The sequence below is a fragment of the Macaca thibetana genome, chromosome 16 (assembly GCF_024542745.1).
Source record: "Macaca thibetana thibetana isolate TM-01 chromosome 16, ASM2454274v1, whole genome shotgun sequence".
NCBI classification, from domain to species: domain Eukaryota; kingdom Metazoa; phylum Chordata; class Mammalia; order Primates; family Cercopithecidae; genus Macaca; species Macaca thibetana.
In genome coordinates this window covers 49,420,849-49,445,107 of record NC_065593.1, presented here as the reverse complement: position 1 = coordinate 49,445,107, position 24,259 = coordinate 49,420,849, and the positions used below count along the sequence as shown (strand labels likewise).

The 24,259-nt window shown below is 49.5% G+C and overlaps 1 protein-coding gene across 1 annotated transcript; it reads right to left on the bottom strand.

Annotated features, from left to right (window-relative positions):
* Positions 1-4,137: 4,137 nt before the first annotated feature.
* PSMD3 (proteasome 26S subunit, non-ATPase 3) lies at positions 4,138-22,073 on the bottom strand. Its single transcript, XM_050762681.1, has 12 exons — positions 21,528-22,073; positions 18,211-18,401; positions 16,053-16,190; positions 13,919-14,055; positions 12,813-13,003; positions 12,548-12,651; positions 7,536-7,650; positions 7,309-7,428; positions 7,077-7,180; positions 6,266-6,421; positions 4,716-4,766; positions 4,138-4,590 (listed from the first exon to the last, which is right to left on the bottom strand). Exons 1-12 carry the CDS (start codon positions 21,745-21,747, stop codon positions 4,513-4,515), a joined length of 1,605 nt encoding a protein of 534 aa, XP_050618638.1. The 5' UTR covers positions 21,748-22,073; the 3' UTR covers positions 4,138-4,512.
* Positions 22,074-24,259: the final 2,186 nt, after the last annotated feature.

Sequence of the window (24,259 nt, the reverse complement as noted above, 5' to 3'; positions counted from 1 at the left end):
TCCTGACCTTGTAATCCGCCCGCCTCGGCCTCCCAAAGTGCTGGGATTACAGGCGTGAGCCACTGCGCCCGGCCATCATGAATGTTCTTAATGGCATCTAGAATGGTGAATGCTTTCCAGGTTTTCAGTTTACCCAGATCCATCAGGGGAATCACTATGGCAGCTCTAGCCTTACAAATGTATTTCTTTTTTTTTTTTTTTTTTTTTTTTTTTGAGATGGAGTCTGGCTCTGTCGCCCAGGCTGGAGTGCAGTGGCTGGATCTCAGCTCACAGCAAGCTCCGCCTCCCGGGTTCACGCCATTCTCCCGCCTCAGCCTCCCGAGTAACTGGGACTACAGGCGCCCGCCACCTCGCCCGGCTAGTTTTTTGTATTTTTTAGTAGAGACGGGGTTTCACCGTGTTAGCCAGGATGGTCTCGATCTCCTGACCTCGTGATCCACCCGTCTCGGCCTCCCAAAGTGCTGGGATTACAGGCTTGAGCCACCGCGCCCGGCCGCACAAAATGTATTTCTTAAATAAGACTTGAAAGTTGAAATTACTTCTTCATCCATGGGATGCGGAATGGATGTGTTAGCAGGCATGAAAACAATATTATTTCCCTGGTATCCCTCCATCAGAGCCCTTGGGTAATCAGGTGCATCGTCAATCAGCAGTAATAACTTAAAAAAAAATCTTTTTTTCTGGCCAGGCATGGTGGCTCATGCCTGTAATCCCAGCTACTCAGGAGGCTGAGGCAGGAAAATCGCTTGAACACAGAAGGCAGAGGTTGCAGTGAGCTGAGATCGCGCCACTGCACTCCAGCCTGGCCGACAGAGTGAGACTCTGTCTGAGCAATCGGTCTCAACAGTGGCTTAAAATGTTTGGTAAACCATGCTGGGAACAGATGGGCTGTCATACAGGCTTTGTTGTTCCATCCGTAGAGCACAGGCAAAGTAGATTTAGTATCATTCTTAAGATCCCTGGGATTTTTGGAATGGTAAATGAGCATTGGCTTCAATTTAAAGTCGCCAGCTGCATTAGCCCTAACAAGAGAGTCAGCCTGTCCTTCAAAGCTTTGAAGCCAGGCATTGACTTCTCTTCTCTAGCTATGAAAGTCCTAGGTGGCATCTTATTCCAACAGAAGGCTGTTTGTCTACATTGGAAGTCTGTTGTTGAGTGCAGCCACCTTCATCAGTTATCTGAGCTAGATCTGATGGATAACTTACTGCAGCTTCTCCATCAGCACTTGCTGCTTCACCTTGCACTTTTATGTCACGGAGACAGCTTCTTTCTTTCAACCTCACAAACCAACCTCTGTTAGCTTCTGAGTTTTCTTCTGCAACTTTCTCACCTCTCTCTACCTTCAAGGGATTGAAGAGAGTGAGGGCCTTGCTCCACACTAGGCTTTGGCTTAAAGGAATGTTGTGGCTAGTTTGATCTTCTTTCCAGACTCAAACTTTCTCCATATCAGCAATAATGCTGTTCTGCTTTCATATCATTCATGTGTCCACCAGAGCAGCACTTTTAATTTTATTTACTATTTTTATTTATTTATTTATTTGAGACGGAGTTTCGCTCTTTTTGCCCAGGCTGGAGTGCAATGGCGCAATCTCGGCTCACCGCAACCTCTGCCTCCTGAGTTCAAGTGATTCTGCCTCAGCCTCCCGAGTAGCTGGGATTACAGGCATGTGCCACCACACCTGGCTAATTTTGTATTTTTAGTAGAGACGGAGTTTCTCCATGTTGGTCAGGCTGGTCTTGAACTCCCAACCTCAGGTGATCCACCCACCTCGGCCTCTCAAAGTGCTGGGATTACAGGTGTGAGCCACTGCGCCTGGCCTTTATTTTTTATTTTTTTGAGACGGAATTTCACTCTGTCGCCCAGGTTGGAGTGTAGTGGTGCGATCTTGACTCATTGCAACCTCCGCCTCCCCACTTCAAGCGATTCTCCTGTCTCAGCCTCCTAAGTAGCTGGGATTACAGGTGTGCACCACCACGTCCAGCTAATTTTTTGCATTTTTAGCAGAGGTGGGGTTTTACCATGTTGGCCAGGCTGGTCTTGAACTCTTTCAAAAAAAAATTTTTTTGAGACAGAGTTTTGCTCTTGTTGCCCAGGCTGAAGTGCAATGGCATGATCTCAGCTCACCACAATCTCTGCCTTCCAGTTTCAAGGATTCTCGTCTCAGCCTCCCGAGTAGCTGGGATTACAGGTGCCCATTGCTATGCCTGGCTAATTTTTGTATTTGTAGTAGAGACGGGGTTTCACCATGTTGGCCAGGCTGGTCTCGAACTCCTGACCTTGTGATCTGTTGGCCTCAGCCTCCCAAAGTGCTGGGGTTATAGGTGTGAGCCACCGCACCCAACCTGGAGCAGCACTTTGCATTTCCTTAAAGAACTCCTCCTTTACAACTTGGCTACCTGTTTGGTGCAGGAGACCTGGCTTTTGGCCTTTCTCAGCTTTCAACATGCCTTCCTCACTAAGCATAATTATTTTGACCTTTTGATTTAAAGTGAGAGATATGTGATTCTTTCTCCCTTTTTCTGTTTTCTCGTTTCGAGACAGGGTTGCACTGTCGCCCAGGTGGGAGTGCAGTGGCAGGATCTCAGGTCACTGCAGCCTCTGCCTGCACCTCCCAGGCTCAAGGCTCCTCCCACTTCAGGCTCCCTAGTAGCTGGGAGTACAGGCGCATGCCACCATACCTAGCTAATTTTTGTATTTTTTGTAGCAGTGGGGTTTCATTGTGTTGCCCAGGCTGATCTCCAACTCCTGAGATCAAGGGATCCACCAGCCTTGGCCTCCCAAAGTGCTGGGATAACAGGCGTGAGTCACGGGGCCTGGCCAATGACTCTCTCTCTCACTAGAACACTTAAGAGGCCGTTGTAGGGTTACTAACAGGCCAATTTCAACATTATTTTGTGTCTCAGGGCATGGGGAGACTCAAGGAGAGGGAGAGAGACAGGGAATGGATGGTGTGTGAGCAGTGAGAACACACTCAACATTTATTAAGTTCACCATCTTTTTTTTTTTTGACAATGTCTCACTCTGTCACCCAGGCTGGAGTGCAGTGGCGCGATCTTGGCTCACTGGAACCTCCGCCTCCCGGGTTCAAGCAATTTTCCTGCCTCAGCCTCCCAAGTAGCTGGGATTACAGGCGCCTGCCACCACGCCTGGCTATTGTTTGTATTTTTAGTAGAGACAGGGTTTCCCCATGTTGTCCAGGCTGGTCTTGAATGCCTTACCTCAAGCAATCCACCTGCCTTGGCCTCCCAAAGTGCTGGGATTACAGGCGTGAGCCACCATGGCCGGCTAAGTTCACCATCTTATATGGGTGCAATTTGTGGTGCCCCAACAATGACAATAGTAACATCAAAGATCACTGATCCCACATCACCAGAACAGATACACTCATGACAAAGTTTGAGATATTGAGAGGATTTACCAAAATGTGACCCAGAGGTGCTAAGTGAGCATATGCTGTTGGGAAAATGGCACCCACAGATTTGCTTGATGCAGGGTTGACACAAACCTTCTATTTGTCCTTTTCTTTTTCTTTTTTTGAGACACGGTCTCACTCTGTTGCCCAGGCTACAGTGCAGTGGCGAGATCTCGGCTCACTGCAAGCTCCGCCTTCTGGGTTCAAGCAGTTCTCCTGCTTCAGCCTCCCAAGTAGCTGGGATTACAGGCGCCCACCACAACGCTCAGCTAATTTATTTTTAGTAGAGACGGGGTTTTGCCATGTTGGCCAGGCTGGTCTCAAAACTCCTGACCTCAAGTGATCCGCCCACCTCAGCCTCCCAAAGTTTTGGGATTACAGGCATGAGCCACGATGCCCGGCCAAACCTTCAATTTGTAAAAACCATAATATCCATGAAGCACCACCGATGCCTGTATTGGGATGCGAAGGTCTGCAGCCGGTGGTGGGCGCATGGTACGCCTTCCCTAACAAGACCTTTCCAAAGCCACGCAGGTACGAAACAGACTAAACCTAGGCCCCCGACCCCAGCCCAGGACCCCTTCATCCTCCCCTGGGCACCTCCCATCTGCAGACCCATCAGGCCCTCAGATTACACACCTGGGGCTAGTACTCTAAGGCCAAAAAACCCAAAATCTGAGCCTGCCAATACTGCAGTGAAGTATAGTAACTGATGCACAAAGCGCTTTGGATAACTTTTTATTGTTTAAAAATCATAATCGAAGCTTCAAAAAACATACAAGCCAAGACATCCCAGTTCAGTCCCCTACTCCCAAGAGGAGTACACAGAACTATCCTTCCCCTCCTGCTCCCACACCACTGGCCAGGACCCTGCCCGGGGAGGCCACCTGCCCGCCCTCCTGCCCGCTGTACGGTAAGTCACCGGCTGGGGAGGAGCCCTGGGGGAGGTCAGGGTGGCTGGCTCCCAGCACCCCCACCCCCTGCACGAGTGCAGCCTATGAGCTGTGTGTGGGAAAATGGGGACAGTGCTCTGGGCAGGGGACCCCCAAGGGGGAAAAAGCCTGTCCCCATTTCCCCTACCCCTCCCCAGCCCCCCAGCTCAAGGGAAGCTGTCATCATCATCTTCCGCCATCTCCTTGGCAAACTCCAAGTCCTGCTGTTCTCGCTCACGCCGTTCCTGGGCAGAGAGGCAAGTGAGGCCAAAGCTTCAGAGCAACTCCCAGCCCTTCCAGACACTTCCCCGCCTCCCCTTCTGTGTGGAAGTTTGACCTTTCAGTCTCACCCAGAAAGCACAGAGCTTACCTCTGCAGACTCCAAGTCCTTGTTGTATGATTTGGGAGGAAACCTCATGGCCTGGCGCACAGCAAAGAGAGGAGATAAGGAAGGGAAGGAAGCAGGTGAGGCAGTCATGCAACCTGTACTCCCTGCATCCCCTCTGTGAGCTAGACACCGGGCAGGAGACAGCGGCCCTCCAGTTACTCTAGTGGGGGCTAGGCGTCACTGGGCAGGAGACAGCGGCCCCTCCAGTTACTCTAGTGGGGGCTAGGCGTCACCGGGCAGGAGACAGCGGCCCTCCAGTTACTCTAGTGGGGGCTAGGCGTCACCGGGCAGGAGACAGCGGCCCCTCCAGTTACTCTAGTGGGGGCTAGGCGTCACCGGGCAGGAGACAGCGGCCCTTCAGTTACTCTAGTGGGGGCTAGGCGTCACCGGGCAGGAGACAGCGGCCCTCCAGTTACTCTAGTGGGGGCTAGGCACCACTGGGCAGGAGACAGCGGCCCTCCAGTTACTCTAGTTGGGGCTAGGCGCCACTGGGCAGGAGACAGCGGCCCTCCAGTTACTCTAGTGGGGGGCTGGGCATCACTGGGCAGGAGATAGCGGCCCTCCAGTTACTCTAGTTGGGGCTAGGCGTCACTGGGCAGGAGACAGCAGCCCTCCAGTTACTCTAGTTGGGGCTAGGCGTCACCAGGCAGGAAACAGCGGCCCTCTAGTTACTCTAGTGGGGGGCTGGGCGTCAAAGGAATTATTACAGTGCCCTGTGGGAAATGCTGAAAAAAGAGGAATAAATGACCAACTCTCTCGATTGGGCAGGGAGGAGGAAAAGGAGGAACACAGTGGATGTGGGAATGGGGAGAGGCCTTCCCAGTGGAGGATTCCATGTGGGAGGGGCCTGGCCTGCACTCAGTGGGGCTGGCTGCTGGGTGGTGGGGCAGGAGCGGGAGGGGAGGCGAGACCTAAGGGACCAGGTCACAAAGGGCCTTGCATGTCACATGGAGTAGGGCTTAGCCGAATTTTAAACAAGGCAGCAATATCCTAGTTTCCTGGGAGGAGACCAGAAAAAAACATGGCAACCAAATAGTAACAGCACCAAACTCAGTGCTTAACTGAGGACGAGGGCTCACCCTTTTGTGGAGCCAGATACCAGCGCCATCTTTTTTACAATTTAAACTTCGCTAAGTACCTCAATACAGGGACTTCTTTTAATCTTACCAACCCTGTGAAGCGAACAAGACAGGTAACACCTCCCTACCAGCTTCAGAGATGGAGAAACAGAGCTCTGAGAAGTCAAATGACTCAAATTTGGAACCAAATGTAGAACCCAAACCTCTGAATCCCTGCCTGGTCCTCCCTGGTGACCACATCATCCCTTAAACACAATAGGAGAAGGCAACTGGCTATGGAACTATGGCCAAGTCCCTTTCCCATTCTGGGCCCCCTGTGCCACAGCTCAGTGATTTTAGAGACTGGACGGAACCTGGGCCACAAATAAAGCCAGTCTTCTCTGAGGCATCCATGAGTGTGGAGGGAGGGGCGTGCTGCTGCCAGGCGTGACTCTGCAGCCACAGGCTTCTCACCTTGACAGACATGTTGTGGATATCTAGGCAGAAGGAGATGCGCTGGTGGAAGGCCAGCTGGGGCTCTCGGGTGGAATAGATGTCAATCATCTCCTTGGATTGGACATAGCCCTTCTCATGGTTGATGCTGGCCTCAATGACACCATCCCGGATGGCCTGCAGGCCCCCAAAGAGGAAAGTTCACCAGCACGCCCATCTTCTTCTTCTTCTTTTTTTTTTTGAGATGGAGTTTCGCTCTGTCACTCAGGCAAGAGAGTGCAGTGGTGCGATCTCGGCTCACTGCAGCCTTTACTTCCCGGGTTCAAGCGACTCTCCTGCCTCAGCCTCCCGAGTAGCCAGGATTACAGGCACCCGCCACCAGGCCTGGCTAAGTTTTGTATTTTTAGTGGAGATGGGGTTTCACCAAATTGGCCAGGTTTGTCTCGAACTCCTGACCTCAGGTGATCCACCCTCCCCGGCCTCACAAAGTGCTGGGATTACAGGCATGAGCCACCGCGCCTGGCCCAGCATGCCCATCTTCTAAACCAGAGAAAATCTTGTTCCTTCCCATTCCTCTGCCCTCCTTATATTCTCACACTCACAAGCACGATCATAAACTCAACATGTGCACACACCTACACTCACACTCACATGTGCATCCATTCTCTCTCTGGCAACTTCTTGGCTTCACTGCAAACGACAGGCCCTCCCTGAAATGACTATGCCATTGCTTTACCTATTCCCCTCCTTGGCCAAACTCCTCCCACTCCTGCCTCCTGAGATTGGCAGGAAAGTGACAACCTGGTCACTGTGGTTCCTGAACCAGCCCCACCTTGGCAACAATGAACTCTGCATCTTCGGGGCTATCCAACTGCAGCTTCTGGGCGATGTCGGCCAAGGAGATTCGGGAATAGGAGAGGCTGATCATGCGTACACCTGGGAGAGGAAGGAGCGATGGGGTGGGCAGGGCGGGCACAGACCCTTCACTTGCCCAAGGATACCCACTAGGTTTGCCCCAGCCTGGCTTCTGCTCCTCCAACAGCCCCTCAGATCCTGATCCACACCTGTCTTAATCACGTTGTGCCGCAGCCGGATGATTAGGGTATAGGTCCCATCTGCTTGAAACTTCTCCCCAAACTGATCCAAGACCTGGTTGAACTTGGCTAGGTTTCCCGTCCTGACGGCTGCAGGGAGAACAGGAGTAGACTGGATGATGCAAATGGGCACAGGCATGTAAGAGGCCCCAGTGAAGGGGGCCTAGTGGGCTCGGGGGTTGGGAAGCCAGCCTTACCTTGAGTCAGAAGGAAATACGGCATAAGTGAGCGCTTGAGGGAGGGCTGGCGGAACTGCAGCCGGTCAGGGATCTCCCCCAGCAACAGCTCCACCACGATGAGAAGCTTGTGCACCTGGACAGAGTGACAGGGGAACACAGTGGGCAGGGAGCCCCATGGGCGGAAGAAGAAAATGAAATGTGGCCTGAATTCTGCCAGATGTAGTGGGAAACAGGGAAAGGGATCGTTGTTTAGGCCCAGAGAGAGGAGGAAGCCCTGAAAACCTGTGCTGGGCATGGAATCCAAGCCCAGCTGCCTTTGGAGCCGGGTGCTGGGAATGTGGCCCTTTGGTCACATTTGGTCGCAGAGCCCTCAGTTGCATTTCACCTGGCCACCCTGCACACAGTCTGCTCTGAAATGACAGTGCTCTAAAGTGAGGCCAGAAGGGCAGGTGCTGTGGTTCAGCAACAGCGAGGGACCAGGGCTCGCAGGCCTGGAGAACGGAACATGCGTCAGCCAGAGATGCTCACTAGAGAGGCAGACTGTTAGTGGAGGAGAGGAGGTCATCAGTGGGTAGAATTCATTATCTGGGCAGAGGCAGAAGTGTAGGAAGGGGCCTGGCTTCCGTGAATGAGCAGAGTATCCAGACACAGAAGGGTGGCTGGAAACCTGGGCCTGTCTTCCTACACAGGACTGTGAGGTATTTCTGAGTGGTGCTGAGTGTGAATTCAGCACCACGCAAGAAAACTACAGTGGAGGGAATGATGGCCCCCAACTCAGGAATTCACCAGGCGTGGAACACAAAGCAGCTAAATCGTGGGGCAGCAAGTTTCACGGGGAGGCAGGGGTTACAACGGGAGTGTGTGATCACACCCACAGCCAGGCCGACCCTTCACCCTCCACAGGCACCTCCAGGAGGCTGCCCTGTCCCTTGGAGTAACCCATGTGTGAGGGAAAATCCCTGGAAATGGTAATTTATGAAGTGCCTTAAGGAGTCTGACAAAGCAGAAAAAGGAGGAGGGTCAAGGGTACAGATTGAAAAAGAGGCAGAAATGTGTGGGTACCTGGGGAGCTGTTAGGAAAGAGACAGTTGGGACCACGGTCTGGGGACTATGCCATTGCCATTTTGCATGCCAGGCTGAGCAGTTTGAAGTCTGCATGTAGAACACTTGGTGTCTAGTCTCTACTCACTAGCTAGGAAACACTGAGCAACTGGGTCCTTGGTTCCTCATCTCTAAAACTACCAAATAACAATATCAACACCTAGCCTGTCTACCTCACAAGACCGTTACGATGCCCTCCAGCAGTGGGGAGCAATGCAAGCTTTCCAGGCCAGAGAAGGACAGAGCTGGAGCTCTGCTTAGTAAGGCAAGTGAGTGTAAGCTGGGCTGGTGGAAAGGAAGATGATCAGGCAGAAGTGTCTGGAAACGTTACTGGCTCAAACCATGGGGCTGGCAATATCAAGGAACAGGCAAACACAGAAGACATGCAGATAATTTAACAGCCGACCCAGTGACGGGAAGGACGGTGGGGGAGAGTCAGAGATGATGCAAGGCCCTGATCTCCATTGGGAAAGCAGGAGGAAGGAATGGTAAGGGGGCCAGGAGGGGTCTCTTTGGGACACGTTGTAGAGAGAGATATGGGGGGTGGGAGGGGGAGCTGGATCTGCAGGTCTGATGCTCGTGAGAGGGGTCAGAGTTAGTGTGATGGGCTAAACTGTGTCCCCCTCAAGTTCATGTTATAGACCTAAATCCCAGTACCTCAGAATGGGACTATATTTGGACACAGGGCCTTTAAAGAGGTAATTATGGTAAAATGAGGTCATATGGGTGGACCCTAATCCTACATGACTATTGTCCTTCTAAGACAAGAGCAGGACATGACACACACAGAGGGGAGACCATGTGAAAGCACCAGGAGACGGCCATCGACAAGCAGATGAGAGACGCCCTCAGAAGAAACCAATCATGTCACACTTTGCTCTTGGACTTAGAGCCTCCAGAATTGTGATGAAATCAATTTTAGTTGTTTAAGCCGCCAAGTCTGTGGAAGCCTGCATTGGCAGTCCCAGCAGAGTAACGGAGTTAGTAAGGTACAGGCTGAAGAGCACCATGCAGGCGAGAGCTGAAGCTGGGAAAGCAAACAAGGTCACTCAAGGAGAGAATGAGGGTTTTACTATCGACAGAGAAGCTCTCAGAGTGCTCTGCTGAGGCCCAGGTGGTGAGAAGGAGCAGAGAGAACACTGGAGGGAGGGGCTGGCCAGTGCACTACTGGGGAGGGAGCCAGGGGAGACAGGAATGGCCGCTTGAGAGGGGAAGCAGCAGGGGTGGGGGTTTTCCTCCGGGAGACTGAAGCTAACAGGTGATGGGCCAAGCCTGGAAGAGAGAGGAAGGAGTGCGATGGAAAACACAGGTAGCGAAGCTGGCATTAAGTAAAGACAAGGAGGGTGAAAATGGGTGGAGAGAGACATTCAAGTTTACGGGAGACAAGGCAGCTGCGGGAACGAATGCTAGCCGGCCTCCAGCTCTGAACTGGATGAGCCAGCACTGCCCTCCTCAGAGCGCTCTGTGCACCAGCAGCGCTGGCATCACCCAGGGCCCGTTAGGAATGCAAACTCTCCAAATCGGAATCTACAGCTTCATCAGACCCCCAGCTGATTCTGTAAGCTGGGTGGTGACAGGGGTGTGTGAGGGCAGAGGGCTGGTTGCAGGCCTTCTCCCAAACATGCCTTCACTTCCGCCCTCTCTCTCCCTGCGCTCCCTCACCAACAGCGCCCTAGCCCAAGGCCTCTCTTCCAGCTCTCTCTACACCTTCCTGCCACTGAGAAAATTTAAATGCCTGAAAGCTTCTCTCATGGTACATGACACATTCTATATATGTTAATTACTTGTATTTTTAGTGATTTTCAAAAGAAACTTTAGTGTCTCTCACATTGTAAGCAATCTAACATTTTGCTCACGTGCCCAGTGTGTCTGAAAAGCCTTCACTTTTTGTGAAAATCCTACCCATCTCTGAAAGACCAGTTCAATTTTAATGTTTCTTTTTTTTTTTGAGAGAGTCTTGCTCTGTCACCCAGGCTGCAATGCAGTGGCACGATCATGGCTCACTGCAGCCTCGACCTCCTGGGCCCAAGTGGTCCTTGCACTTCAGCCTCCCAAGTGGCTGGGACCACAGGTGCAAGCCATCACGCCCAGCTACGCCTTTCATTTTTGCAGAGGCCGTGTCTCCATATGCTGCTAAGATTGGTCTCAAGCAATCCTCTTGCCACAGCCTCCCAAAGTGCTGGGATTATAGGTGTGAGCCCTGTACCTAGCCAACTTTTTCTTTAAGATCCTTTCTCTTTCATTATTTGATCAAAAACAAATCTGACTTTCTCTGAACTTTTGAACAGAAATAAAATGAATCTCCTACTACATTGACCTAATCAACGTACATGTCTCCTGTTCCCTGTCAAGGCACTATGGAAGTGGATGTTGTGTGAAGGTAGGAGCAGAGGTTTGAATTTGGGAAGACTAGGTCTACATCCTGGCTACTGGGCTCTGTAACTTCACACACACCCTTAAGCTTTCAAAAAATTAGCTGGGTTGGCTGGGCACGGTGGCTCACACCTGTAATCCCAGCACTTTGGGAGGCTGAGGCGGGCAGATCACGAGGTCAGGAGATCGAAACCATCCTGGCTAACACGGTGAAACCCCGTCTCTACCAAAAATACAAAAAATTAGCCGGGAGTGGTGGTGGACGCCTGTAGTCCCAGCTATTCGGGAGGCTGAGGCAGGAGAATGGCATGAACCCGGGAGGCAGAGCTTACAGTGAGCCAAGATTGTGTCACTGCACTCCAGCCTGGGCGACAGAGTGAGACTCGTCTCAGGAAAAAAAAAAAAAAAAAAAAAAAAAAAAAAAAATTTTTTAAATTAGCTGGGCGTGGTGGCAGGCGCCTGTAATATCCCAATTACTCGGGAGGCTGAGGCAGGAGAATCCCTTGAATCCCAAAGACAGGGGGTGCAGTGAGCCGAGATGGTACCACTGCACTCCAGCCTGGGAGACAGAGGAAGACTCCATTTCAAAAAAAAAGAAAAAAAAAAAAAAATTAGTTGGGTGTGGTGGCGGGCGCCTGCCCAGCTACAGGAGAATCACTCGAACTCGGGAGGCAGAGGTTGCAGTGAGACAAGATCATACCATTGCACTCCAGCCTGGGTGACAGAAGGAGACTCTGTTTCAAAAAAAAAAAAAAAAAAAAAAAGAAAGAAAAGAAAGACCACTTATTATCCTCCCTTCCTATCCCATACAGTGCCTAATACCAGGGTTGATGCTTAAATACTTGCTGACTGACAGTTCTTATGTGGCCAAGTTTTATGTTTACTTGAGCCACTCAGCCTTATGGAGATTTTCTGGATTCCTCTGCCACAGACAATACAGTTTCCAAATGTGAACATGAAGGACCAGATAAGAACCTGGGGTTTATATCAACACAATCTAGGTCCATGCCTGGAATGGCTGTCAGGCATGCTGGGGAATCAGGAATATTCTAAACCTATCTGCCAAGGAGAACACTCTGAATGAACATCCACTGCCAGAGGTGCAGGTAGTGTCTGCTTTGTGACACCCACAAACAGATGTGAAGCAACCTTTTGCAGACATGGCGGCTCGCACCTGCAATCCCAGCACTTAGGGAGGCAGAGGCGGAAGGATTGCTTGAGCCCAGAAGTTCTCACCTGAGCAACAGTGAGACCCCCGTCTCCACACACACAAAAAAAAAAAAAAAAAAGAAAAAAGTTTGAAGCTCTTCTGGATAGGAAGGTTAAGGATGCCTTTCCTAGCCCCTAGCATAGGGAAGAGAACTGAAGTGGTAGGGAATGAGTAAGAGGCAAAGAGGCCAGGCGTGGTGGCTTACACCTGTGATCCCAGCACTTTGGGAAGTTGAGGTGGGAGGACTTCTTGAGCCCAGGAGTTCAAGACCAGCCTGGGTAAGATAGTGAGACACCATCTTAATGAAAAAAAAAGAGGCAAAGGGATGATGGTGTCTGTGGCTCACCGTCTGTTTGAAGCCGACAGCTGTGTGCTGAGGGGCCTTGCGAAGGGCATTGGTCATTGTTCTCCGGGCCTCTGAGTACTCCAGCTGGATGGCTTTGATTCGCCCTGGGAGTGGAGGAGAGGAGAGTTGGTCAACAGAGTGGGGTCATCCAACCCTCCGGACAAGCCAGAGGGCCAAATGGGCCTCTTATGCACCACCCCTTGGAAAATTTGCACCAGGCAGGCCTGAGACACCTCTGATTTGTGGGTTGGGCCCCTCTGCTCACCTGTATAGTAGAGGTACCTGGCCCACTCATTGTTGTTGGCCTGCTCTGGGAACACGGACTTGGACACCAGTTTCTCAGCCTGGTCGTACAAGCTGTAGTGTAGGTAATTCCGCAGCAGGAGGTTCAGCAGCGTGGCCTGCCCATCTGCGTCATGCCGAAGCGTCGCTGTCCGGAGCCGAGCATGCAAGAAGCTTCAAGAAGGAAAGAAGAAAGATATCAAAGACTTCAAATCACAACTCTCTGAACTGCCTTTGACTCTTCACTCTTTTTCAATTCCTTAAAAAAGTTATACAAATCGCTTTTCTGGTTATTTGCTGAGTACTGAACTATCGAGTGCCTAAGGTGTAGAGTACTACTCTAGCTGTGCAAAAAGGACAAAACCCTGCCCTTAGGGAATGCAGCCCAGGGGGGAGGCAATGGTCATGAGGAAGAAGCACAGTGTGCAGTGTGGCAGAAGATGGGAGGCCTGTGAGGTCAGGGGAACTGCAATGGGGAATGTAGGAGGTGAGAAAGATGAGTTGACCTTTTCAATAGCTTGGCCAAGGCAGGACTCACTGAGAAGGGATCAGTTAAGGGAAGGCTTGAAGGAGGCGGAGAGACGAGTGTTCTGGATGGAGGGGCAGCCAGTGCAAAGGCTCTGAAGAAGAGGGTGCCGGGCACACCAGAGGAAAGGCAGGCCAGTGGGGCTGAGGAACAGGAGGAGGTGAAGTCTGGGAGGACAAAATGGAGCAGATTATGTCAGGCCTTATGAGGTAGTGTGAGGACTTTGCCTTTCCTTTAGATGGGAAGCCACTGCAGGTTTTGAGCAAAGAAGTAAAATATTTTCTAGCCTGTCCCTCCACCCCTAACCCACCTCAGTCCTACCTTGATGTGGGGTGAAGGGAAGAACCTGAGGACAGTTCTTTATAGTCCAGCAGTGACCCACTTCAACTAGCATCAGTCTCTCTCCCACATCCCTCACATGGCACAGGGCATGGGAACCACTGCCCCTCTTTCCTGCTTACATCTACTGGTTCGTCGCCCTCTGCAGGTCCACAGTTGTGTGCTTGTGACTGACCAAGTCTCTGACCCTGAGGGCCCCAAGTGAGATCCCTGGTTGCCTGTACCTGCGCACCACATCCAGCTTGTCCAGGAACTCATAGACCCGCGCGTGATAATAGTAACACTTTGCGGCCACAAGGTCTAAGGCCCGGCGGTTCTGAGTACTGATCTTCTGCATCAGGTCGTCAGAGATCTTCTGTGCCTGGGGAGGAAGCCAAAAGATAATTAGGTGGCAGTTCCTCAAAAGGATAAACATGGAGTTGTCATTTGACCCAGCAATTCCTATCCTAGGTATGCAGCCAAGAGAACTGGAAACTTAGGTTCACATAAAAGCATGTACACAAATGTTCACAGAAGCATTATTCATAACCAAAAAGCAGAAACGACCCAAGTGCCCATCAGCTGATGAACAGATAAACAAAATGTGGCATATCCAGGAGGGAATATTACTCAGCCTTAAAAAGGAATGAAGTACTGACACACACTACAACATGGGTCAACGTTGAAAACATGATGTGAAGTGAAAAAAGGCAGAAACCTAGGGCATGTGGTGTATAATTCCATTTACATGAAATGTCCAGAGTAAGTAAATCCTCAGTAGAGGCAGGGCAGATTAATAGCTGCCAGGGGCTGGGTAAGGGGAAAATGAAAAGTGACCACTAATACATATGGTGTTTCTTTTTGGGGTGATGAAAATGTTCTGGAATTAGGGGTGGATATACAACTTTGGGAATATACTAAAACCCACTAAATTGTAGCACACTTTATTTATTTATTTGTTTGTCTGTTTGATAGAGTCTTGCTCTATCACCAGGCTGGAGTACAGTGGCGCAATCTTGGCTCACCACAACCTCCGCCTCCTGGTTCAAGTGATTCCCCTGCCTCAGCCTTCTTAGTAGCTGGGGCTGCAGGCACGTGCCGCCATGCCCGTCTAATTTTTTGTGTTTTTAGTAAAGACAGGGTTTCACCATGTTGGTCAGGCTGGTCTCAAACTCCTGACCACGGGTGATCCACCCGCCTCGGCCTCCCAAAGTGCTGGGATTATAGGCGAGCGCCACCACACCTGGCCTGTAGTACACTTTAAAGGGGTGAACTATATCTCAAAAACAAACAGCCAAGTACAGTGGCGTGTGCCTATAATCCCAGCTACATGAGAGGCTGAGGAGGGAGGATTACCTGAGCCCAGGAGTTCAAGACCAGCATGGTTAACATAGCAACATAACATCCAATAAGAACAAAACAGTGGGCCAGGCGCAGTGGCTCACGCCTGCAACCCTAGCACTTCGGGAGGCGGAGGACAGGAAATCACTTGAGCCCAGGGGTTGGAGACCAGCTTGGCAAGAATGTGAAATCCTGTCTCTACAAAAAAATACAAAATTTAGCTGGGTGTGGTGGCACATGCCTGTAATCCCAGCTACTCAAGAGGCTGAGGTGGAAGGATCACTTAAGCTGGGGAGGTCAAAGCTGCAGTGAACTGTGATCACACCACTGCATTCCAGCATGGGCAACAAAGCGAGACCAACCCCCAAAAACCAACCAACCAACCAACCAACCAACCAACCACCAAAAACAGTGTGGGAAGGAAAGGAAACAAACCAGGGAATTAAGGCGCGGGACTTATTTCCTCAGTGTGCTCCTGTGACAGTGGCTATAATGAACAAAGAAGCTGGCCCTAGCTGGGGGAGTGGTGGAAGTGCAGTATGCAAAATGGAACTATTAGTCCATAATAACAGCTACCATTTATGAAAAATATCATGAAAGCTTACTATGTGCAGACCATTGTGCTAAGTATTTCTAAACAAATTATTATATGTAATGCTAACCATCTTGTAAGGCAGGAACTATTATCCCCATTTTACATACAGCTGGGAGAAATTAATTTGCCTAAGGTACAGCTGGGATTGGAACCCAGGTCTGTCTGTCTCCAAATGCCCCTAATTTTCCCCACAGAATGTACTACGCTGGTATCCCCCACAGACTGTACAGCATGACCACTGCGAGCCCTGTCCCACAGTGCCCAGAGCAGGAGTGGGTTCTCCTGGGATGTGGGATCAAACGCATACCTCTATGGAGAAAGAGTGTGGGGGTCAGTTCTTAAGAATCAGTGATTATTTCCATTTCGTCACCAGGGACGCTCTCCCCGCCAAACCCCTTGCATCACTTGGGGCTTATGAATCGCTCTCACTGCATTCTGGATACCTCTTTGTAGCGCTTGCTGTTCATCATGAAGATGACCATGAGAAGTTGGAGATAGGCTTCCACTTCAGGCAGGAGGGGTGCCGATGCAGCTTTTCCCGTGCGGGGACGGAACTGTAAATCAGCCTCTGTGTCCATGGGCTAGGAGAGGACAGAAGTTACCATGGAAAAGCTCAGTCAGATCAAGTAACCAAGAATTTATTGAGCATCCACTATGTATTTCAACATACTTATTGAGTGTCTACCATGTGCCAAGATTTTGTTAGGTGCTAGGGATAAAAAAATAAAGATGACAGTCTTTCCCAAAGAAATCAAGGAGGAGTTGGGTGTGGTGGCTCACGCCAGTAGTGCCAGCTACCTGGGAGGCTGAGGCAGAAGAATGCTTGAGGCCAGGAGTTTGAGACCAGTCTGGGCAACACAGCGAGACCCTATCTCTCAAAAAATAAATAAGAACTAGCCAGGCATGGTGGCAGGCACCTGTATTCCCAGTTACTCAGGAGGCTGAGGGAGGAGCATCGCCTGATCCCAGGACTTTGAGGCTGCACTGGGCCATAATTGTGCCACTGTGCTTTAGCCTGGGTGACAGAGCAAGACCCTATCTCAAAAAAACAAAGAAAACAAGTCAAGGAGGCTGGCAATAGAATATTAATAAGCACAATAAAGTGTTACAGGAGAATAATAAACTTCTTTACAGAACATAATGGGGACATAAAGGACAATGTAAGGAATCTTCAAAGAAGCTACAACCTAAGTGGACACATGAAACCACCATACCTGGAAGCACTGCAAATACTACTGGACAGGGCTTAATGAAATAATTCTAGAGATGAAATCAGAATAATGAGACCAAAAAATTGTTTCTTGTGGAAATAAAGAAAATTTGGGGAAAGTCAACATATACACAAAACTTATTTTCAGATTTCATCACTGACACTGGAAAAAATAAAGTGTTACAGTCACCCACCAAAATAATCATGTTTCACGAGTTTAGAGATGTGAAGGTCAGAAAACATCCAAGGTGGAGCTGGGGGAACAGTACATTTTTCCCCTTTCCCAGACAATAAACTCTTCACTGCCCTACCTTCAGGGATGTTATGAGTTTCCCCATCCACGGAGCTGACTGAGTATACAGGATTTTAAGGAAATGCAGGTGCTGGAAGGTCAGTGGAATTGGAGAAGGCTGAGATCTGGACCATGCCATGAATAATGAGGGAGAGTTCACAGTTACAAAGGATAAGGAGAGGTCTCTCCTGGCACAGAGCCCACCATCACCACCAAACTGACTTCGTCTGCATTCGCTATGTGCCAGGCACTATTCTAGGAGCTTTACACTCCCCTCTCTCCAATCCGTTCATCACATTTAACAAATAAAGAAAATGAGGCACAGCAAGATGAAGTCACTTGCCCAAGTCCCACAGGTACTAACTGTCAGAGTTTGGATTCAAATTCAACTCTACCTCTAAAATCTGTGCTTTTTTTGGGGGGGGTAGGGGGTCACTCTGTCACCCAGGCTGGAGTGCGATAGATCTTGGTTCATTACAACCTTCACTTCCTGGGTTCAAGCGATTCTCCTGCCTCAGCCTCCCGAGTAGCTGGGACTACAGGTAGGTGCCACCACGCCTGGCTAATTTTTGTACTTTTTGCAGAGACAGGGTCTTGCCATTTCGCCCAAGCTGGTCTCAAACTCCTGGGCGAGTCCAGCCTGGACTCAAACGATCTGCCCGCCTCAGCCTCCCAAAGTGCTGGGATGACAGGTGTGAGCCACTATGCCTGGCCCTGACACCTGTGTTCCTCCTAACCACTGTTCTCTGCCTCCTCCATGGTGAAGCTTCAGAGGAAAGAGGCAGCAGCACCTTCTTCATCCTAGAACAACAAAGAGGTCACCCAACGCAACCTCAACTGGAGTAGGGGGTACAGGTTGCAGGGTAGTGGCAAATGAGTTTGGCTGGGAAGGTCCTGATCCCCTGACTCGGAAGAATGACACTACAGGGCAGTGGACGGTTCCCTTTTCACTGTGCAGATGAGTATTAAAATGGGCTGCTTTGGCTTCTCTCCTCATGCTACCACAGATAATAAGATGGGACTTTAGGATGGAAAACAACGCTATTCCTGGGGGTCTGAGACCAGGCCTGCACCCTTTAAGTTGGCCTGACTCACTCACCTCTTCCAGGAAGGGGAGCAAGAAGTCTCGAGTGGCATTATTTGAAGTAAAGAAGCCCTGCACAGCCTTATACAGAACATAGTGGTTGAGGCGGCGTGATGTGGAAGGCAGCATCCGCAGGGCCCGCAGCACAAATCTCGGTTCCTTGCCTGAAACCGCTTTCTCCAGCTGTTTCACGTGCTCCTTGATGTCTGAAGAGGAGCAGAGAAGAAAATGATGTCACTTCCACTCCTAGTCCCCCACCACTCCAGGCAAGGAGTTCTAAGGAGCCTCTCACGGAGGGGCAAAATGCAACTAATAACCTTTTCTGCCCTAATGGGGTACACAATATTTACAGATTCCACACATTGATTTTAAGACATAACCAAGTGGCAAGAAAAAAAATACAGTGGGGGTGCAGAATGGGGTAGAGGATGACAGAGGAAGAAAAGAAAAACCAATTAACTAAAGAAACCTGGAGATTTATCAGATCTTAATGGAAAAGACTTTCTAAATGTAAACAATGGGAGAAATCACATACGCACAAAATATTAATGAGCTTGACTTCATTTAAAAAACCCTTTTAGATAACTGTGTATACAAAAGAAAAATATTTTCAACAAATGTGATCAAAGATTTGTATTTTTATTCTATAAAGAGCTTGTATAAATGGTTAAGAGATATAATGGTATAACGATTATGTTGCCACAGTTTCAAAACAAAAATGGAGATGAACTAATATACAAAGAGGAAAAATAGCTAACAGACAAAAATTATATTTCATTAGTATTTGAGCAATTGCAAATGGAAACATTTTTAAACTACCAAATTAGTAACATTAAAAAAATTATAGGCGGGAGGCGGTGGCTCATGCCTGTAATCCCAGCACTTTGGAAGGCTGAGGAGGGCAGATCATAAGGGTAGCAGTTCAAGACCAGCCTGGCCAACATGGTGAATCCCGTCTCTACTAAAAATAAAAAGATTAGCCGGGCATGGTGGTGGGCACCTGTAATCCCAGCTACTTGGGAAGCTGAGGCAGGAGAATCGCTTGAACTTGGGAGGCGGAAGTGGCAGTAAGCTGAGATCGCGCCATTGCACTCCAGCCTGGGCAACAGAGTAAGACTCTGTCTCAAAAAAAAAAAAAAAAAAAAAATTATAGAGTACAGTGAAAACTACATTTCTCCTGGTATAATGTAAATCAGCACAGTTTTTCTGGATGATAACTATCAAAAATCTTTAAAATGTTCAGCCTTTTTAACTCAGGTATATAGGTTTTGGTGCGAATCTGTACTGAAGAAATAATTATAAAAGTAGATTTTTTTAAGTTGGGCACAAAGATGATTGCTTCAAAGTTATTTACGATAGGAAGAAACTAGAAACAGTTTAAATGCAAAGCAGTAAGGGAATGCAATCAATGAGTAGTTTCTTAGGTACTTCTGTATAGTTAGCACTTAGCACAGGGTATCTGGGCCACACTAAGATATAATAATAACAGCTGATATTTATGTGCTAGGCACAGTTTTAAGCATTTTAATGTTCACAACAACCCAATAAAGTATTGTACTATTACTCATATTTACACAGATGAGGGAATGGATTCCAGAACTTGTACTACTCTTTTTTTTTTTTTTTTTTTTGAGACGGAGTCTCACGCTGTCACCCAGGCTGGAGTGCAGTGGCCGGATCTCAGCTCACTGCAAGCTCCGCCTCCCGGGTTCACGCCATTCTCCTGCCTCAGCCTCCCGAGTAGCTGGGACTCCAGGCGTCCGCCACCTCGCCCGGCTAGTTTTTTGTATTTTTTTTTTAGTAGAGACGGGGTTTCACCATGTTAACCAGGATGGTCTCGATCTCCTGACCTCGTGATCCGCCCGTCTCGGCCTCCCAAAGTGCTGGGATTACAGGCTTGAGCCACCGCGCCCGGCCCAGAACTTGTACTACTCTTAACCATTATATTGGGTATTCAACAAATGTTTCTGGAATAAATTGCTGATTATGTTTATGAATGTTAATGAAAACACATAAAATTCAAAATTTATATTTAGTTATGCCTTGATACAAACTATATACATAACTTGCTCTCAATTATAGGAGAGTAGCTCAAAAATTCATAAGAAAAAATGTTAACCATGTTTTCTTCCCCCTGCTTTTAACTTCTCATACATTCCAAAATCTCTGCAATGAATATGAATTACTTTACAACAAGAAAATGAAGTGCTTGTAATAAACACACCCAGTAGGCAATGCTGAGTGGCACCTTTGACATTGGCTGTCACTACTTTAGGCAAAAGGATGTCTATCAAATATTGATCCTGTTGCTCAACTTTACCGTTAAGAGCTGTAGTCAACAGCATCACATCCTCAAATGTACCACTTAGGAGGATAATTTTCCTTATCTCAATGTTTTTGAGCTACTTTCTCATGCATTTTAGTGAAAAGAAAACCTAGTAAGTAGTGTGGTCCCACTTGATCCAGAACCACGAAAACGGCACCAGGATCACAGTGGGAAGCTCTCACTTTACCCACTTCAAATGGAGACAGGATGCTCTAAGTGGGAAAAGTAAAACATGAACTTGGAGGAACAAGAGGACTACGGATACTTGAAACAGGAACCTCGGAGAAAAGAAATAGGAGACACTGGTGTACAGCAGTTTAGGCCAAAGGTTAGTATTACAAAACCAAACAAAGATGACACCCGAAAAGTTTTAAGTGTGTGTGTACTTAGACCCTTTAGAAACAGAGGGGCAGTAGGGACCTGAAGGGAGAAGGAGACAGCAAAGGGACTGTGGGGACACTTCAGTTAGAGAAATAGGAAACAAGATACTAGGTCGAAATGGTTCATTCGGGGGAGTGTGCTAAAGGCAGCTAGGACAACAAAAATCTGCTGTACAGTTTTAAAAATCAGGAGTCGATATTCTAGGTCATCCGGGCCCTGTTTACACACGTAGACACAAACACTGGTTTCTAGCGGGATCAATCAGTCATATATTGGAGGCGCTAAAATCAGTCAGGTGGGATATAAATGGAATAGGTCAGAGGGGAGGGCTTAGAAAGGGGAGGACTTAGAAGAAGGAGTCCCCAGGCCCAGTGGAACCTAGATATAGATGCAACCCCAGATATGGGGATGGAGGGGATGGGAGGGGAGTGGTTCCCAGCCTGGAGAGAAGGTTCAGTCATTGGGCCTGGAGTCGGAAGTGTCAGGGTAGCGGGGGCAGGTATCTGGGGGTAATCCCAAGGAACTGAGGGTTGTGGAGGCTGCTCTGGCTTCCCAGCGAGAAGCCGAATCACAGGGGTCGCTGTCACCCGTGATCGCGGCACGTTCCCGGCTTGGGCTCCCGTACCCTCCAAGGTGACAGTGTCTAGCTCTCGCTGGGAGTGCTCAGCTGCTGCCGCCGCCGTCTTGCCGTCTGCCTCCCCCGTTGACCCGCCACCCGTCGCCGCCTCCTCTTTCATCTCCACATCCTGGGGGGCCGGGGGCAGTGGGGGTTCTTGTTCTCCTCCGCCGGGCGGCGGTTTCGCCTTGTCCGCGCCGCGGCGCCGCGCCGAGCCCTCCTGCTTCATGGCACCCGGGGTCACGGCCTAGTCCGGGGACCGAGGCCGGGGCCTCGCGTGAACCGTAGCACCGGGGACCAGGAGCCGAGCCGGGCCTACACACCAGCGCGGGCTACCGTCGGGCCGCACGATGACGGAGCAGCTGCAAACCCCTTCCCGGCGCTGGGCCTTCTGGGAAAGGCCAGGCACGGCAGGCCGATGGCCGAGTCAACAAAGGGGAAATAAATCAACAGCCGAGGTGCAGGATGAAGGAGGAGCTTCAAGGAAGGAGCTGGGAGGAGCCTGTATGGGTTCCTGGTGCTTTCTTTCTAGCGCTGAAGTGTGATGCTTTTATGTTCCTCTCGAGTGCATTTCTGTGGGCGTCCACGAGAGGTCCCCTCAGGCTCCAATCTGGGTTACAAAGGACTTTAAGAGCATCTCAACCAGCGTGGAGTGAGTACAGTCCATCCGAGCGCGGGGCGAGATAACGTCACGAGTTGCCGGGCGGGTTTTGCGCCCAAGTTCGCTCCCTTTTCCCCGATGGGGGGGTCTCCTTCCAAATCCGCGGGGCTTGGGCTCAACGGCTGCTGGGCGCATCCGGCAGGAGGGAAGGAAAGAAGGCTGCGAAGGAGGGACGTGAAGCTAGGGCTGTTGGGCTTAAAATAAACCGAACTGGAGAGTAGCAAGAATCCTATGGGATCCGGACTTCCTTGATTAGATTTTAGTTTAGTGCTGAAGATAAGGCATACAATTCTCTGCAGGGTGAGCGTGCATTTGCGTAGAATCACTCCAGTTTAACAAAATGTAGGGGCCCACCCTATGTACGGCCCAGGGCTAGCAAATAGGGGGGTGAAAAACAGCTCAAGAATGTAGTATACTGGAGAGTCAGATGGTTAGATAACCAGACACAGTGCTCTGGGCTGCGGTGGATTGGGAGTGTTGAGGAAAGAGGGTGGGAGCCACTACTGGCAGACGCTTTAGGGAGCCCGTTGAGAGGGCTTTTATACATCCAGACAGACATTGTGAAATGGCGAACAGAATAATAGTGTGCCTAAGGAGAGAATGATGGTTTACCTAGTGCTGTGCCTAAGGGGAAGCCAATTGGACAAGAAACTCTACCCACTTATTTTTCAAAGGACTCCCCCGTTGATTCTGCAGGGAAGGTGAAACAAGGTGAAGGATATAGTTCCCAATTTCTTAGAACACAAAACAAAAACTCTCTCCCTACCTTGAAACTTTTCTCTCTCCCATAAGTGAAAGTCCTGAGTTTTAGACCTTTCACAGACCCTGCAAGAAAATCTAGCCCTGTTGTAAGGACCTAGAAGGCAGGAAATATGTTTTGACCTCCTCCTCCTTTACATATATAAAGGGTATCCTACATATCTTTTGCATCCTCTTTCGTAGGATTGCAGGATGTTCCTTGCATTAAACAGCCACTTGCTAACTGGAAAGATATGTGCTCTAGTTTTAGGGAACATGCCTTGACCAGTTCCTCCTCAACTGTCCTCTCACCCTCCAGGGCTGGGGGATGGATAACAGGATTTTTGAATCATCATTGGAATAAACTCATTAGAACCTCTTCATAACACCGTATCTGCAACTGAAGGTGGGCGAGAATGGTAAGGAAGAAAACAGATGAGTTATGTTCATCCTTAACAATCAAAGGAGTTACTCTTCTGGTTAGTTAGGGTGTTAGCTCATCTCTCTGTTAAGTTTACATCACAAGGACAAAACAACCAAGTCAGCAGATAACAACCCAGTATATCCATGAGCAATAGAGTGAGGCTTTGGAAGGTGCTCAGGATCAGGGAGGATGGCGGCATAACACAAAGCTTCTGGCAGTTGGTCATAAATTCTTGGTGGTTGAGGGAACCAGGCTGGGCATCGGGCGACTAAGACGCCGGGGGAGAGTCTGACTCCAGGGACTAAAATCCTTAGAGAAATTCTTCCACTCATAAAACTTTTTTTTTTAAACGGAATCTCATTCTGTTGCCCAGGCTAGGGAGTGCAGTGGCGTGATCTTGGCTCACTGCAACCTCCCCTTCTGGGGTTCAAGCGATTCTCCTGCCTCCTTCTCCCGAGTAGCTGGGGCTACAGGTGTGAGCCACCACGTCCAGCTAATTTTTAAATTTTTTTAATTTTTATTTTTAGTAGAGACAGGGCTTCACCATGTTGGTTAGGCTGGTCTTGAACTCCTGACCTCAGATGATCCTCCTGCCTCGGCCTTGCAAAGTGCTGGGATTACAGCCATGTGCTGCACGCATAGAACTACTTTTTTAAAAATTATTTTTAATTTTTGAGACAGGATCTCGCTCTGTCACCCAAGCTGGAGTGCAGTGGTGCTATCTTGGCTAACTGCAGCCTCAGCCTCCCAGGCTCAAGTGATTCTCCCACCTCAGCCTCCTGAGTAGCTGGGACCACAGACACATGCCACCATGCCTGGCTAATTTTTTTGTATGTTTTGTAGAGATGGGGTTTCATCTTGAACTCCTTGATTCAGGCGATCTGCCCGCATTAGCCTCCCAAAGTGCTGGGATTACAG

Coding starts and splice junctions, on each gene's coding strand:
- PSMD3 (XM_050762681.1), bottom strand. CDS start 21,747: ATGAAGCAGGAGGGCTCGGCGCGGCGCCGCGGCGCGGACAAGGCGAAA. Junction 16,191..18,210: donor TGCTCCCCTTCCTGGAAGAG/GTGAGTGAGTCA, acceptor GTCCTCTCCTAG/CCCATGGACACAGAGGCTGA. Junction 7,651..12,547: donor CTGTCGGCTTCAAACAGACG/GTGAGCCACAGA, acceptor CACTCTGTCCAG/GTGCACAAGCTTCTCATCGT.